General features: G+C 38.3%; 4 protein-coding genes across 5 annotated transcripts; 2 read left to right on the plus strand and 2 right to left on the minus strand.

The window, feature by feature from the left end:
- The first annotated feature begins 7,027 nt into the window (after positions 1–7,027).
- LOC115628528 lies at positions 7,028–8,380 on the plus strand. The gene is made up of 3 exons (XM_030524688.1): positions 7,028–7,153; positions 7,207–7,552; positions 7,608–8,380. The coding sequence occupies exons 2-3, from the start codon at positions 7,220–7,222 to the stop codon at positions 8,256–8,258; spliced, it is 984 nt and encodes a 327-aa protein (XP_030380548.1). The 5' UTR covers positions 7,028–7,153; positions 7,207–7,219; the 3' UTR covers positions 8,259–8,380.
- LOC115628529 (mitochondrial import inner membrane translocase subunit Tim21) lies at positions 8,324–9,313 on the minus strand. 2 transcript variants are annotated; one of them, XM_030524689.1, is made up of 3 exons: positions 9,146–9,313; positions 8,671–9,083; positions 8,324–8,609 (listed from the first exon to the last, which is right to left on the minus strand). In XM_030524689.1, the coding sequence occupies exons 1-3, from the start codon at positions 9,279–9,281 to the stop codon at positions 8,430–8,432; spliced, it is 729 nt and encodes a 242-aa protein (XP_030380549.1). In that variant the 5' UTR covers positions 9,282–9,313; the 3' UTR covers positions 8,324–8,429. The 2 variants fall into 2 exon arrangements, with proteins under 2 accessions (XP_030380549.1, XP_030380550.1); XM_030524690.1 differs by having other exon boundaries at positions 8,557–8,621.
- Positions 9,314–9,844: 531 nt separating this feature from the next.
- On the plus strand, positions 9,845–10,888 carry LOC115628463 (thioredoxin domain-containing protein 17). Its single transcript, XM_030524583.1, has 3 exons — positions 9,845–10,249; positions 10,327–10,408; positions 10,614–10,888. Exons 1-3 carry the CDS (start codon positions 10,102–10,104, stop codon positions 10,765–10,767), a joined length of 384 nt encoding a protein of 127 aa, XP_030380443.1. The 5' UTR covers positions 9,845–10,101; the 3' UTR covers positions 10,768–10,888.
- Positions 10,836–13,332, minus strand: LOC115628462 (vacuolar protein sorting-associated protein 52 homolog). Its single transcript, XM_030524582.1, has 6 exons — positions 12,454–13,332; positions 12,185–12,400; positions 11,972–12,127; positions 11,793–11,911; positions 11,620–11,740; positions 10,836–11,550 (listed from the first exon to the last, which is right to left on the minus strand). The coding sequence occupies exons 1-6, from the start codon at positions 13,198–13,200 to the stop codon at positions 10,921–10,923; spliced, it is 1,989 nt and encodes a 662-aa protein (XP_030380442.1). The 5' UTR covers positions 13,201–13,332; the 3' UTR covers positions 10,836–10,920.
- Positions 13,333–15,066: the final 1,734 nt, after the last annotated feature.

A 15,066-nucleotide genomic window follows, 5' to 3' on the forward strand; every position in this document is an offset into this window, starting at 1 on the left:
GGACTCCCGTGTGACCACAATGCGCGTCGTTTAGAAAGTGCCGTCGAGCTGCCATTCAAACTAGAGCAGGTGCGTCCACCCAAAACACAAAAAGTATATACAAAAAAGTCAAACAATTGCGGATAACAAACTGTCAAAGTTGTGCGCTTATTACCAACAACATGGCGCTTGACAGCCAACAACAACAACTCTGACAAAAAAACGAAGCAAACTCATCTTTCATGCATAAATGTTCGAGAATTTGAATGGAACTCGCGGAATGTTCTTTAAGTATCAGGTCGGACATACTACTCAATTAGTTTATCTAACTAACTTTGGCTGTATACATATTTAACTAAAAGGTTTTTTTAGTTTGGGTAATCTAACTAACTTGGGCTGTATCCATATTTAACTAACAAGATTTTTTTACGTCTGGACGCACCAGTTCTATAACACCAGATTTAACGAATTAAGAAGGAAAATATTGAACTTCACACGAAATGTATTTCAAGGGAAATACAATCAATTGTTTTTGGTCATAACAGATTAGCACGAATACCGTTTTCGAATTTGCTTCAGTTATAATTCAACAATTTAAATATCAAATATGTCACAACTAGTGCAAAAATATTTATTTATAAATAAATACAAACATTCTTCTGATTTTCGAATAATTATTAGGTACAAAAATGCTCGGTAAAAACTAAATTTGCTTAAATAACGAAAATATACAAATTTGAGAATTGAGTAAAAAAGTTATCCTTGTCTACGGAGAAGCTATATATAGTTGCTTGGTTGTACGCCACAAATTGTTCCCGTACTGTCTTTTTTTTTTTTGACCAGAAATTTTATTTGCAGAATTAGATGTTGCAATTTATATAAATATATATATATATATTTTTTTTTGCCAATCGGGACCTAACATTGCGAAAAGCTATTTTTTTTGCGCACTAACTCTACACTTTCTTCATAGCCTGACTGTAAATATCATTAGCTAGAGGTGCCTGCTTGTTTCTTTTTAGAATAATTATTATTATGTTATTGTTGATATTTTGTGTATATGTTGTTTGAGAAATTGTCCGACGCTTTCAAGGATTTGATCTAATAATTTATACATCCTTAACATTATTTATATCAACTTCTTCTTTTATGTTTTGAGACAAATTAATTCGATGCTTTTCTCGACGTCTCTGCTAGAAATGTCTCACTAAAAATATTAATTTTACATTTTTCTGAAAATTCATATAAAATTGATTACTTTACGTCCTAATCTTAAGAAGCAATTGATCGAGCTACATCGATCATTTTGTATGGTATCAAATATTGATATTTATATCTCGCTTAAAAACAAAATGATGGACAGCTAATTAAAATCCTTACACACTCACAACCACAGAAAACCACAGTCAATGAAACAATCGATGTAGTAATATTTAAGCAAGCATTTTACTTTACGGGTTACTCTACTTAATCTTAATGTTCATCTGACTAAGTTATAGATCACAAATTCGACCATTGTCTAAAGGTAAGGAAAAACGTTCCTTAGCAACGTTCCCACAAGCAAAATTTCCCAGTTCTAACAATTAAACGAAATCCTTAGCAGTTGCTCGAAACAGCCCGACCCCTTCAATAAAATCCAAGCCAAATGCAAATATAAGTACGTACGGGTATACACGAAAGCGCATTATAAACTTTCGGCAGATATGGCGTGATTACAGTTGCCGGAGGCAACACTTTAGACAGTCAGCTCTGGCAATTGTCGTTTTCCAAATGAAAATTATATAAACTGAAACAGCAGCAGCAGCAACAACAACCACAATAAAAAGAAGCTCATCAAAAAGCACAACACTCAGAACTCCTTCAACACAACCATAAACCTACACACACACACACAGACTCACATTAAGAAATGGCGACACACACACACACACACACAACCATTCAGAGGCATTGTGAGACAAAGCGCCCCGCAGTGGGACTGAAAACGAAAAATGGCTCCCATGTCTTTCATTAAAACTTTCGGCAAATTATCGGGTAACATATGTATGCTTGCGGCTTGATTTTCAAATATAGTGAGCAGAATTTCTCCTTTAACATTCAACGTGTGTGTGTAAGCCTTTCGCACTTGAGTGGTGTAAGGGGAATATTCTATATACCAGGCATAGAACTCTTTATGTATAAATATTAAAGCTACTGCAACAGCGCCATACGTTTTTCTTTGATTTCCTTGGGGAATGCAGAGCTGAAGTGGAAAAGCTAGTGCCGAGAAAAATCAGACACGGCCAAAAGTTTCCCCTTTTTTCCAGCATCCAAAAAAGCACAACCGGCTGGAGGGTTGATTTGTTGTCAGAAGCATTCTTTTGAGCCATGGTGAAAGAAAAAAGCACAAATATAAATTTGCGCAAGCGTTGTAAACGTCTGCACCAGGAAGGGGTGAGAAGGGGCAAGCCACGTATAACGAAATGTTGAGTGGGAGGCCTGGGAAGGCGGTGAGAAGGTGGCACTTTTTTCGCCCCACCCTGGATAGTCATTAGTAGTTCCTTGTTAATTTGGTGCGCCTAATAAACTGCTCCTTTTTTGCCAGTCCACCCACAGACCAACAGGCTCAACCACACCTGGCGCGCCATAAACCCTCTTTCTGGACCCCCTCCCAACCCTCACTCAACAAGCCCATGGAAACTCTTCTCGCTGTAGGTCGCTTCTGAAAATTTGCCACTTCAACAGCTCCTTTGCGGCAACACTGTCACTTCCTCGGGTGCACGTGTATGTATGTGTGTGTATGTAATTTGAGTGTGTGTGTGTGTGTGTTTGTGCGCGCTTTGGCATGCGAGTGAAAGCTGAAATTTGTGGCAAAAAGGAAATATAAGGAGCATTGGTGCTGGCATTGTGCACAGAATTTCAAATACGAAAACACCCACACTCCCTCACACACACACACACACACACACAGACACACTGCTGTGTGCGCCATCTTGGGTGTAGCCACTTTTAAAATGGCGTGGAAATGTGCCTGTTGTTGTTGTTGCTGACTCAAACGAGACACAAAAGGCAGCGAGCTAGAAGGGAAAAAATCATGCGGCAAAATAAATGCAGGCAAATGTATCGATTTTCCTCTTAAGCTCTTTCGGAGCGACGCCTTTTTAAAGTGCAGCATTTTAGGTTTCCACGTGGCATATTTAAGCAGCCATAGATGATAGCGGGAAGTAAACTATCCAAATATCTAAGCGCAGACCATAACAAATAATAGCAACAATCTCAACAAATGTAACTGTCAATCTGTGGTAGCATTTATTTATTCATTAGTTACAGAAATGCCTGCCACCCAACAACTATTTCTTAGCAATTGTTTTGTGGTTTTTTACATGCCAACAAAGTCAGAGAACAAATCAGAAAAACACGAGTATCAATCATATAAAACTGAATGACAAGCCCCACAGCAGGAGAATAAAATATACAAGGCAGGAAAAAAGGAAGGTGTCTAACTAAGCTTCAACATTTGAGCAAACTCGAAGTTGACATGAATATGACGCAGAAGGGCATACAAATAATTTTTCAGTACATGTACATACATTATTCAAATTGCATATGACAAGTTTGGGCCTAAAAAAACAGACAAATGAACTGACATATTTTTTTACCAAACTATAATAATCAATTATTTAAGACTGCAACTTCATTAACTATTTAAAATCCATAGTTTCAATCGCAATCCTTGATCTTCAATAGGAATTATATTCTACTGGCTAATAGTTATTTATTAGCGAGCCACCTTTTCAACGGTCTCTCACATTAGCCCTCATTTTAACTCGATCAAATACAATATGTATTTAAACTGCAAAAGAGCAAATACCTATAAGAGTATCAGAACATGTGAACCCAAGGTCTCGATGTGCTACATTTTTTATTGTACCCAAAGGGTAAAAGGGTATACTAGTTTTTACCTCTGAACCACCAACACCTTAAAACAAATCAATATCACAATGGACTGATTATAGTCCATGTAGTGGCGAAAGCTCCAGCGCGTGGTGGGATGGAAACGATCTTATTATATAGCTTTTTCGATCTTGTAATTATAGAGAAAGTCATTCAATTCGTAATTTAACTTAATAATTCTGTGTCTATTTTTATTTAAATTTTTTGAGTTCAACAATAGAGTCTGCAGCTTCTTGCATAATCTGTACTCGGCTCAGAAAAATTATTTGTCACAAAAACCATTAACCTAATATTATATTATGTGTAGACTGCAACGATATTATTTGATAGAAATTTGGAGGATTTATCTTCTTAGAAGAATGTCTTTTTCTTATTCAAATGCCCCCATTATTTGAATGTGCCAAATGAAATAAAAGCCCCTTCTTAAAATAAACAAGATATTCGCGACCCCACTTCATCCTTATTTCCTCAATTCTCAAAAGTTGCTTAAGCAGGAAAGCGATCTAGAAGTACGCATCTAAGCAGTCGCTGCATCCGTTTCAAGGGACCAACCATTTGCTTACGAATACCCTGCAGAAATGCAAGCCTTTCAATCGCTACATGACCCATTCCCTTCACAGAAGCTCAACTTCTCAATTGCGCGCTCAGTCACACGCACACAAATGTATGTATGTATGTATGTTTGTATATGTAAACAATCACCACTCAGCAGCCTAAGCGCATCCGCTTCGCAAAAAGTATTGATTGCACATAATTATGGGATTTCAATGAATATGCAACCCACAAAAAGTGTAAAGAAAACTTTGCAAAAAAGAACTTGAAAAGCTCGACTACAAAAAAGAATAATAAATACCAGATGCATAACTTGACGACATGTGAGCATAATCCCTAAAATCGGAAGTTACAGCTTTAAATTTAAGACGCTTATTTTAAAGAAGAGTGTTGAAAGCAAAAGCAGTGAATCATGATTTATTTTATACCCCAAATATGAGTTTATAACAAGAATGGAGAAAAAAATGCATTACTGTTTTTAAGATGCCAAAACAAATGAAATTTGCTGCTGTTAATAAACATATAGTTTTCTTTTTGTTTCATATTTAATTATTTAATATTTATACCGAAAAAATTTTTTTGTTTATGGGTTTATTTTATTCGATTTTATGTAAATAACTTATGTGCATCAAAAATATACATTGATAAGAGCATTATTCAAAAGAAAAATGAAATTATTGAATAGATATAATTATTTTTAAATAGTGGATTCGTAGGAATAGACTTAGACTTAGCCCTTTCGAAACAACATTGATATAAGAAATTTTGTGAGTCTTACTTTCACCAAAAGTTTCCTTATTCGTCACTCAGTTATATGTATGGTAAAATTTTATCAACAAAATAGAATACACAGTCGATTTATTTTTGGGTTGTCAAATTTGACTTTAATTATTCAAACGCCAATTGTAGGTAAACGGTATAATATATTGAACAATTTTCAATGCAATTTCAAAGATCAAACATCGTGAATTGCTGAAATATATACATTCCGTTAATTATCTATTTCCTCTTCAAAATATAACCCAAAGTTGATTTCCGTCCCAGGTGGACGATTTAAAATTTTGACCTGTGTATTGAAAAGTTTTATCAACAAAAGAGAACACACAGTGGAGCAAACCCGACACTGAATTACCCCGTACGACCCAAACAAACTTCCGCAAAAGAAAAAAGAAGAAGAAGAACCCCTTATTAACATATATGAGTATACCAAGTTTGGTGAATGTGGACTCAGCTATCTCCATATTCCAGGCGTTCATCCAGGCAGAAGGACGTGGGCTATATCGATTTGTCTCGTTATGCTGATTAAGAATATAGAGTATATATACACTCTATGGATCGAAGATGCCTCCTTCTGCCAGTTACTAACCTAAAATACCTTTTTTACAGTCGCATGGTACAAATTTATTTATTATATATATTGTCCGGGGCTTTTGTGTGTATTTATTTGTGATTTGTAAGTTTGTAATACCCAGAAGGAAGAATGGTACCACAAGTTATAGCTGCATACTTGTATATATATGATAAGAATGACGAAACGAAAATATAAAATAGATTGGGTCTAAATTGAATATTCAGAATATTATTTTCATATCTGATGAAGTTGCCAATAAATGCAAAATATGTTTTTAAAAATGCTTTGTTAGTAAATGTAGACGGTACGACCACGACCTACAAGTATAACCATGAAAGTATTAACCTTTGCTTATTAGGCACACGGAACGGTAGTGATCAGCGCAAGTGATCACAGTATTATTTCGATAGGCGTGTGTTAGAATAGTTAATTAAATACATGTTATCGGTTTCGTTTTTGACAAGTTAGGGCAATGATTACAATATATACGTGCATATATCTAGTACGCAAGTGATGTGGCAGTATTGAAAAAACCGACAGCAAGATATTCAACAAAAGGCACTAGTGTTAGAATCGAAGAAATCAGGGTTGATAATAAATGGTGAAAAAGCAAAGATCATTGAAGCCGAAGAACTTCAAGAGGTTGAAATATTTGAATACCAAAGCAGCCACACTACGAATAATCGTGGCACATTCAATAGTGGACGTAGTCTGTTGAATTTGAAAGACAAGAGGTGCATTTGGAAGGCTTAACAACTTTTGAATATCCACAGTTGTCTGTCAGAAAACTTAAATCAAGATTTTCAATATGTAAATATAATTTGTTTGTTCCTAATAATAACTTGATTTAATAGGTGGGTGAAATTTCATTTACAGGACAATGGATTTGAATATTATTTCCATTTCATTTTAAATAGCATTGTATGAAGGAGGACGGATCATAATAACCAAATTAATGCAGGTTACATACATACATACGTGCATATACATATGTATGTACTATAAATATTTACATTTAAAACGAAAGCACAATACATACTCAACACATTTCTAGTATTCTTGTTTTGTTGACGTGCGTCGTAGTTAACACAAATTCAATACAAACGAATGAAACTTAGATGGCGCTTTTTCACTTATCAATTGTGAACACTAGATGGGTCTGTTACATTTCGTTACCTAGCCAACGCTTTGGAAATCTCAAATAAAAAGCACAACATAAAATCAATTTGATACATAGAAATTTCAAACACAAATGTTCATCCATTTATTTATAAAGTAATTTACCGTAATTTGGATTAATTCTGAGAGTTCACTTTCCCCCATTTTGTCCTTGTTTACGTAAGTATATGCATTATGTTTTAATTGTTTTCTAACGTATATTATTTTTTAAGGTAAACTTTAAACATGAAATTCATACCTCTTCACACGACAAACACCGCTATTGTCTATAAGAATTCCCTTTTCTCAATGGCCACGTTAATGGTGCTATTTTTCATCACACTATCCGTTATGCTGCCAGTTTTATTGGTTTCCTTGCTCAGTCCTTACTCAGGCATATCCGAATCCCGGGTGTTGTATGAACAGCCGCAGCTGCAGTTTACCTATCAGTATATTTTTGTGGCAAGCACTGAGCCGACAGGTGACAATGAACCTGCCGAGACATTAGTATCCTGCAGCAGCTTTGGAAATTTAAATGCACGACTGCAGCTTTACACAAACAGCTGCGAGGCTAGCAAGGTGAGTGTGCACTGTGTTACAAAAATATTGTTATAAACAGCCTGCCTTTTTACAGTACTGGACGGAAGACTTGGATCATGACACCATCACAGACCGCGCGCACTTTCAACTGCAGCTCAATCATCTGCCCGCGCGACTGCTCCGTTTCGATCTGATCCTCTTCTTTGAGGCACAGCTACAGCACAAGTGCCCCCTTTCACCTCCCGCTGTTCTGGCCCATCAGTTGATCCTCCCACAGGCGCCACATATGCAAATGGGGAGCATTCAACTGAAGGGCGAGCTGCAACTAAAGCAGCACGTGGAGTTCACGTGCCCTTTTCCGGGTCGCAACATCAAGACGCATTTTCGACAAATTCAACTGGACCCCAACAACAGCTACCCGAATATAGAACAATACAAGATGGAATCTCTGCTCTCACAAGTCAAGGCCAATCCTGCCTACTTTCAGTTGGCTATACAGGAATCGTATTTTTATCCCACTGCCGCACATTTGGATCCCGGCCTCAATATTGAACTGGAGTTGGATGTTTTCCAAGTGCCGGCACGGTATCATCTAAGCATTTGGGAACGTTTAGGCCAATTCTGGTTATACTTTGCCTCCTTCTTTGGTATATCATTCTATGTCATGAACAAACTGAAGGATTTTCTATTCGGCCGGCACATTATACGCTCTTGGGAGGTTATACCTTGGAAAAAGCTATACTGACACGAGTCTGGCGCCATTTTGGAAATGGACAACTTTTCAATCGGCGAGTAAGAGAGAGCAACAAATCAAGATACAACAAATTCCAACAAGGCGTCGTGTTCAGTCAAAGAATAAACTAAATAATCAACTATACAAATAATTTGAGTTCATGTGTGTGTGGGCCTTAACCGCTTATTTATCGCGATTATTTGACATGAGTTCCAAGTTTCCAAATGGAGATGTAGCGTCTGGCGACCCTGACGATGGCGGCACAATATCGTTTGCACGATTATCCTCTAGGACGATGGTGGTGCGCGGATAGTGATCCAATTGCACGAGCAAATAGCGATATTCCAGCTTGCCCGAAGGGGTCTACAACAAGATCTAATTACCTTTTCTACATATATATGTATAGGATATATGTGGAACTTACGTTTCGTGATTCCAGGTGCACAGTAGCCTTGTTGCGTAATCCCTGCACATAGAACTGCATACGCATGTGTGGCACACCATTGCGCTCAAAACTGATATGGGCCACATGCTGCCTACGTCCCCGGCGCGAAGTCTCTCCAAAACCCTTAATAGGCGATCCTATGGCATCCTGCACACGTGGATCTTCCACTACGCGCTCCAGTGCGTCCGCATAGATATTATTTGGACTTGTGCTGGAGAAGAGCTCGCGAAAAATTGCAAACAACATAAATCCCGTCACGCCTAATCCGGCTGCAATTAAAGCTCCGTAACTTGCGGTCTTTGTATTTTCCTTAATCTTCTCGCCAATGGGGCGCACATCGGTGGAAACATCGCCACCGCCTCCCCGTGATTCCTGCAAGGCACTGCCACTTCCTACAGAAAAACACCTTGGTTGAACAACATATAAAATACACGGCCGATATCGAAATACAAACCTCGAGGCGCCGCTTCCTGAGCAAGTTTTGAGCTCAAGTGCATTTCAGCAATATATTTGAGGCGCGTTACAGCAGGCAGCAGCAGGTGCTGCTGTTTCTGTACCACCATATAACGCAACAATGTCAATTGCGACATGATTTAAATGCGAATTATATTAATAAAATAAATACATACAATAAAAACACAGGAAAACAAAAACTAATCAGCTGTTTCTGATATGACAAAGTTGCCGGACCTCTACTTTAGAACCAACGGAATTATTGACAATATCTAAGGATATTCCTGATTGGTGTTTACATTTGATTTAGAACTAACCAATACTTGCTTACAACTCCTCCCAAACACAAGTCAGTTATGATTTACGTTAAAAAAATTATATATTCATGACTGCAAGCAATATGTATGCATTCTGCAGGTTCGTTATTCGTGACGTCACATAATGCGCCTTCATTTTATGACGAACCTACGTTTAAAACTTGCAGCTTTGAATACCACCACTCAAGTACAGTGGCCTTTCGCGAGAAGGGTCAAATGGTTATTTAAAAAATCTGCCCCTTTGAGTACTAAAAGAGCTGCCATCTGTGCCGGCCGCCGGCGTACTAATTTCCTCACGATAATTTCCCATAACTTTTTTGGCGTTGCCACTACATGGAAGTTGCCCTTTATAAATTTGTCTATTGAAGTCTGACAAACAGTATAATCCAGAAGCTCAGACCAACAGAAACTCCAGCAGTTTAGGGGATATCGCAAGTTTTTCAGATATCAACCTTTTGCTTCAATACCATTGCACACATTATCGTTTGTCGGACATTGGCCGGCAAATTGGTTTGACATCGGTTTGGTGCCATCGCTAGGCGAGTTCATATAAGAAAAACCAAACACGTCGTTCCTCAAACGCTTTACACGTATCCTACTCACACGCAACTACGCGAGTGTTAAAATAATAAACCAAACAATGGTTGTTAAACACAATGTGAAGGGCTATGATGAGTTCTCCAAAAAAATGGAGGAACTTGAGGGCAACGGCTCGGCTCAGGTTCACGTACTTTTTAGTGGTGGAAAGGACGAAAACGGTGAGAGCTGGTGCCCGTATTGCGTCAAGGGTAAGTTTTGTAGTTATGCGACAATGAGCGACAGGTTATAATTACTTGCGGTTTTAATTACACCATACCGCCCACAGCCGAACCAGTGATATCCGATGCGCTAAAGAAGGCCCCAGACAATTCACACTTTGTTCATGTTGATGTGGGAGAACGAAGCTAGTAAGTTGTGATGACTAAGTAGAATAGGCAGAGTCAATGCACATTTTTTAAAATACCACAAATCATGCAAGATAACCGCGACTGGCTTATCTCGCTAGCAGAAAAAAGCAGTTATTTGGTTTTAATTGTATCTTTCTTTAAACAGCGATAAGCTTTTCGAGAACGTTGTAATTTTAATGTCACGCCCACTTATTTCCGATTTTAGCTGGAAAGATTTAAATTGTCCATTTCGCAAGGATCCCAATACACACTTGATTTTCTTGCCGACTCTGCTACGCTGGAAGTCTCCACAACGTTTGGATGGCGAGCGTTGCTCGAATAAGGATCTCGTCGAAATGATGTTTGAGGACGAGGACTAAACTTAAATAAATGCATCCTGCTAGCGGTGGCGGATAATATACACATTTAATATACACACAAAAGATTGTTTCGTTTCTTTAAAAATGTTACATGCAATATATTTTCTCTCATATACATATACATAATGCATTATTAATTAATTGGAGCCCCCTTCAGAAGTTGGTCTTGTATTTCTTTATTTCCACCATAACCACATGGATGTTCGTCAACTGAGCGCGGGCGTTAGGTGTCAAAAGTTTGTTAAAACGATGGTAATATTGCACAAGACTCGTCAATGCCAATTGTAAGAGCTGGGAGCCCGTAACCAGAGATGGGAATAGCAACAACACTTCGCGATTGAGTTCCTCAAGTGACTTCTTCCAGTTCGCCGAAAAACTGGCAACTAAAGCCAAGCTACGTCGTTCCTGTTTCCGCAGCTCATCCATTTGTTCCTTCTCGAAATAGTGCTCACACTCCTTAACAAACTGTATGATGCCACCAAAATGCGGTGCCAGGATCTCTTCTACATATTCGCCACTGCGCGCATTTAACTGTTCACGAAAGGCTTCAGCTTCTTTGGAATTGTCACGTGTGTGCTCCATTAGCACACCCAGTACAAGGTCATAGTTGTTGATCAGATAGATCAGTTGTTCCTTCCGCGTGGGAAAAATTGCTGCCATACGTAGTATAAAACATTCCACTTCATTTTGTAGTTCCAATAACAGGCGACTGACAAGCTCATTCGGAAAATGTTCTGAAATGCCCACAACAGCGGAGGAAAACTCAGCATAGCGCCGCGTTATCTGCAAAATTGAGCCAAGCATTGGAGCAAAATGTACAATATTTAATTGAATTGCTTGAACACCACTTACATAATGTGGTCCCATTTCCTTGTTAAATTTGCTGGGATCACAGTCGTGAATGCTTTGGATGTTCATTCGAAAAACGTACTCGAATCGTGGCCAGATGGCCGTCTGTAGGGAGTCCCAATATCTGTTGGACAAAACAGTCGGTAAAATGATGTTAAGACTTCCACACGACTTACTTATCCAAGGCAGGCACACAGCGTTTATGGCACATCAGCTGATACCGAAAAATCAGTTGTATGCATAGGAACATAGCAATTGTATCATAGCAATCCTGTATGGATGTTTCCAGATTTTTCTGTAAAATAGGAAATGTTAAAGATCGATGCAGGAGAGCACCTACAAGAACCACGCTTACAATCATCAAAGTCAACGTCTTCCCCATTATCTGATTAAACAAATCCTGTGCCTGTGTTCCACGCACCATGAAAAATTCCGTCACAAACAGGTACTCGCGACAGGCATTGTCCACTAATGCATATTGTTCAGAGCGAAATAGAGCCTCGAATGTGTACTGGAATAATAGAAAACATTTATAGAATATATTGTTTCTTTTTTAACGCAAACTTACGCGATTCTTAAGCTGGGCATGCGGCACTATAATGGGCGCCTCTAGCTGTTGGTTAAGTATGTCACCACGTTTTCCAATGGTAAATATTGTGCTTTTGTGTTTTAAACTGGTCGTTTTGGTGAACAAGCCCTTCGACGCGTTATCTTCTATTCCCATTAGATCATCCTTGGTACAAGATTCCTCGAATTTCAGGCTCATCAATCGTGTAGAATAGCTCTGATAAGTTTGAGAGTTTTAAAAGCTTCCTAAACCATCATATGTATTCTTACCTTAAAGTAACTATAATATATTTTGCTCATGGTATCTATATACTCGCTGCATATCTCTTGAGCCACATGTCGCTCATTGGACAGTATGAATTCAAAGAAAAATTTGTGCTTTAACATTGCGTTCTGCGGTATTTGATAGTTGGTCATGGGCTTCCGGAATTTGTAAATTTGTTCCAGCAAGTAGGTGCGTATTTTAGACATGGCCTTGAGCCGCAACTTGTGCAGCACATCGCTCACATCACCTGTCGACTTGGATTCTTTAAAGCTGAGCTCCTTGACCAGTTGGAGCTTGTGGTTGAGGACATTTAACTGTGTGATAAAGTCGCGCTCTGTCACCGGTGTTTCCAAGATTATATTTATCATATCCTCCGACATAGCCATATCTTCAATGAACTGAGAGAGCTGCGCCTTAACCGACTGGCGGTTCGTCAGCTGTAGGGACATGGATACCGACTTTCGCTGTAGTTGTGTAATTTCCGTGCTTATGTTGTTTAGGACACTCTGAAAACTCATCAACATGTTTTCCATGCGCAGCAGCACATCGTCACACTCGTTGATCTGATTGTGCAGATTGGCTATATTCTGAGATTCAGCTATGTAATCCTCTATTGACTTGTTTTCCACCTCCTTAAACTCCTTTTCGATTTGCAAAATAAAAATGCGCAAATCTGTCGTGTTCTTTAGTATTTCTCGTACTTCTTCATTGTCCAATTGCTCATTGAGCTGCGGAGGTGACGGATCGGCCATCTATGTGCTATTCCAGTTTCTGTGTTCTTTCAAATATTTTGTTTTTCACAAAACAATTTGCCAACAGCTGTCTGCTGTGTGTGTAAGCTAAGCTTGGTTGTGTTTGGGGATAGTTCCATAAACAATAGTGATGGCACTTCGATAAAAAAAGAAGATAGTTTGTAGAATGGGTTTGCGTTGTTCTTCTTCTCAGTAACTGTTAATTCTGAAAGTATATTTTGTGTTCTTACAACCATTTGGAGTTTACAACTCATGCTGTCTCAAGCTAGTTATTCATTTTTCTTTAAAATTATTTTTTTTAATTTCCAAAACAAATATCGATAGTCGGCATTACAATCGCAAGCAAGAAGAAAAACAGCTGTGCAGTTGATATATGTATGTATGTGTATACTTTTTTAATGACAACAAGTTGTTAAATTCAGTCGCTTTTCATCATCCGAGCCGAGAGGTCGTAATTTGGAAAAAAAAGACTGCTTACCCCATTCAACCGTCACTTTTGACATCTCTTTTTTTTTTTTTTTTTTTCTTTCTTTCTTTCTCCTTCCAATTTTGAATTTTCCATCCCGAAGTCAAAAATTGAAAATCACGGAATCAAGAAACAAGTTAAAAAGAAAAATGGCAACCAAGCGCCCCCCTCCCGGGGGCGTCAGCAAATACAAAATCACTACCAAACCACTAGGCTTATCCAAACAGGCAAATTATCCTTCTATCAACGAACTTAAGAAGTCAATTAAAAGTATCGAACCGACCAAACAATTAAGCATGGAGGTAATTGAGGAAAATAGTCAAGAAAATGAATCAATGAATCAAGAAAAATCTCAAAATCCTATTGTCAGGTATGAATATGACTCAGCACATAAAGGTGCTTTCATAGTCTATGTTGACAAACGTCAAACGGGCACGGAAAGGGCACCGATAAATGCTATCAGCTTATCGGCAGTTATACATAAACTTAATCTTAATGGAATTGTCGATATCAGTAAAATAGGATTTGGCAGATGCAAAATCACGTGTAGCTCTGCAGAAGGTGCAAACGCCCTTCAAAAAGACGTTCGCTTAAGAGCAGAAGGCTATGATCCAAAAATTTTCAAACATTTTATCTGTAAAGCAGGGTTAATTTTTGGAGTCCCTACTAATTTCAATGATGTCGACCTAAAAGAATTTATCTCTTCGCCCATCCAAATTATTGAAATTTTCAGAATAATGAGAAAAGACAAAGACAACAAAGAACTTCTCGTCCCCACAAACAGAGTGAAACTCTTCTTTCTAGGAAATCAAATTCCGAATGAAATAAGTTTTATGTACACCAAAGTCAAAGTACACCCCTTCATTCCTTTCTCACAATGCTACCGCTGCTTCAGATTTGGCCACTTTGCACAGCACTGCAAATGCAGCCAAGCAAAGTGTATTAAGTGTGGAGAAAGCCACGGCAAGGACATTGTATGTACTGACACAAGATGCTGCAACTGCAAGGGGGAACACACTGCAATCCATACCAGCTGCCCAGCCAGAAAGAAGGCATTTGCCATCCAAAAATGTATGGCACTAGAAAATCTATCAAGACAAGAAGTGCGTGCTAAATATCCATCCCTTTTTCATAAAGAAGCTCCCGACCACCTAAATGAACAGGCCTTTCCCAAACCTATATGGTCCAACTCAATTGTAACTAATACTTATGACAGCAACAAAGAGGCTGCCAGAGAAATCCACTCCCTCACTTCCTTCGCCAATACTGTAAAAAACAATAAAAACAAAATTAGGGAAAACGAAAAAGCTCTTGCCACCATGAATGAATGGAGGCAAACTATCACAGAAAATACTTTTCAACTGCAAGAAAACGCTTTCATCCCCATAAAATATCCCGAA

Source organism: Scaptodrosophila lebanonensis, unplaced genomic scaffold, assembly GCF_003285725.1.
Source record: "Scaptodrosophila lebanonensis strain 11010-0011.00,11010-0021.00 unplaced genomic scaffold, SlebRS2 tig00000118-arrow-arrow-pilon, whole genome shotgun sequence".
NCBI classification, from domain to species: Eukaryota; Metazoa; Arthropoda; class Insecta; order Diptera; family Drosophilidae; genus Scaptodrosophila; species Scaptodrosophila lebanonensis.

What these genes read in the sequence shown, in the direction of transcription:
- LOC115628529 (XM_030524689.1), bottom strand. Translation starts at nt 9,281, where the DNA reads ATGTCGCAATTGACATTGTTGCGTTATATGGTGGTACAGAAACAGCAG. An exon ending in TCAGGAAGCGGCGCCTCGAG is followed by an intron (nt 9,084 to 9,145) that starts GTTTGTATTTCG and finishes GTTTTTCTGTAG; the next exon opens with GAAGTGGCAGTGCCTTGCAG. An exon ending in TGCACCTGGAATCACGAAAC is followed by an intron (nt 8,610 to 8,670) that starts GTAAGTTCCACA and finishes ATCTTGTTGTAG; the next exon opens with ACCCCTTCGGGCAAGCTGGA.
- LOC115628463 (XM_030524583.1), top strand. Translation starts at nt 10,102, where the DNA reads ATGGTTGTTAAACACAATGTGAAGGGCTATGATGAGTTCTCCAAAAAA. An exon ending in GTGCCCGTATTGCGTCAAGG is followed by an intron (nt 10,250 to 10,326) that starts GTAAGTTTTGTA and finishes TACCGCCCACAG; the next exon opens with CCGAACCAGTGATATCCGAT. An exon ending in GATGTGGGAGAACGAAGCTA is followed by an intron (nt 10,409 to 10,613) that starts GTAAGTTGTGAT and finishes TTCCGATTTTAG; the next exon opens with CTGGAAAGATTTAAATTGTC.
- LOC115628528 (XM_030524688.1), top strand. Translation starts at nt 7,220, where the DNA reads ATGAAATTCATACCTCTTCACACGACAAACACCGCTATTGTCTATAAG. An exon ending in ACAGCTGCGAGGCTAGCAAG is followed by an intron (nt 7,553 to 7,607) that starts GTGAGTGTGCAC and finishes GCCTTTTTACAG; the next exon opens with TACTGGACGGAAGACTTGGA.
- LOC115628462 (XM_030524582.1), bottom strand. Translation starts at nt 13,200, where the DNA reads ATGGCCGATCCGTCACCTCCGCAGCTCAATGAGCAATTGGACAATGAA. An exon ending in ATGCCCAGCTTAAGAATCGC is followed by an intron (nt 12,128 to 12,184) that starts GTAAGTTTGCGT and finishes CTATTATTCCAG; the next exon opens with TACACATTCGAGGCTCTATT. An exon ending in AGGAAATGGGACCACATTAT is followed by an intron (nt 11,551 to 11,619) that starts GTAAGTGGTGTT and finishes TCAATTTTGCAG; the next exon opens with ATAACGCGGCGCTATGCTGA.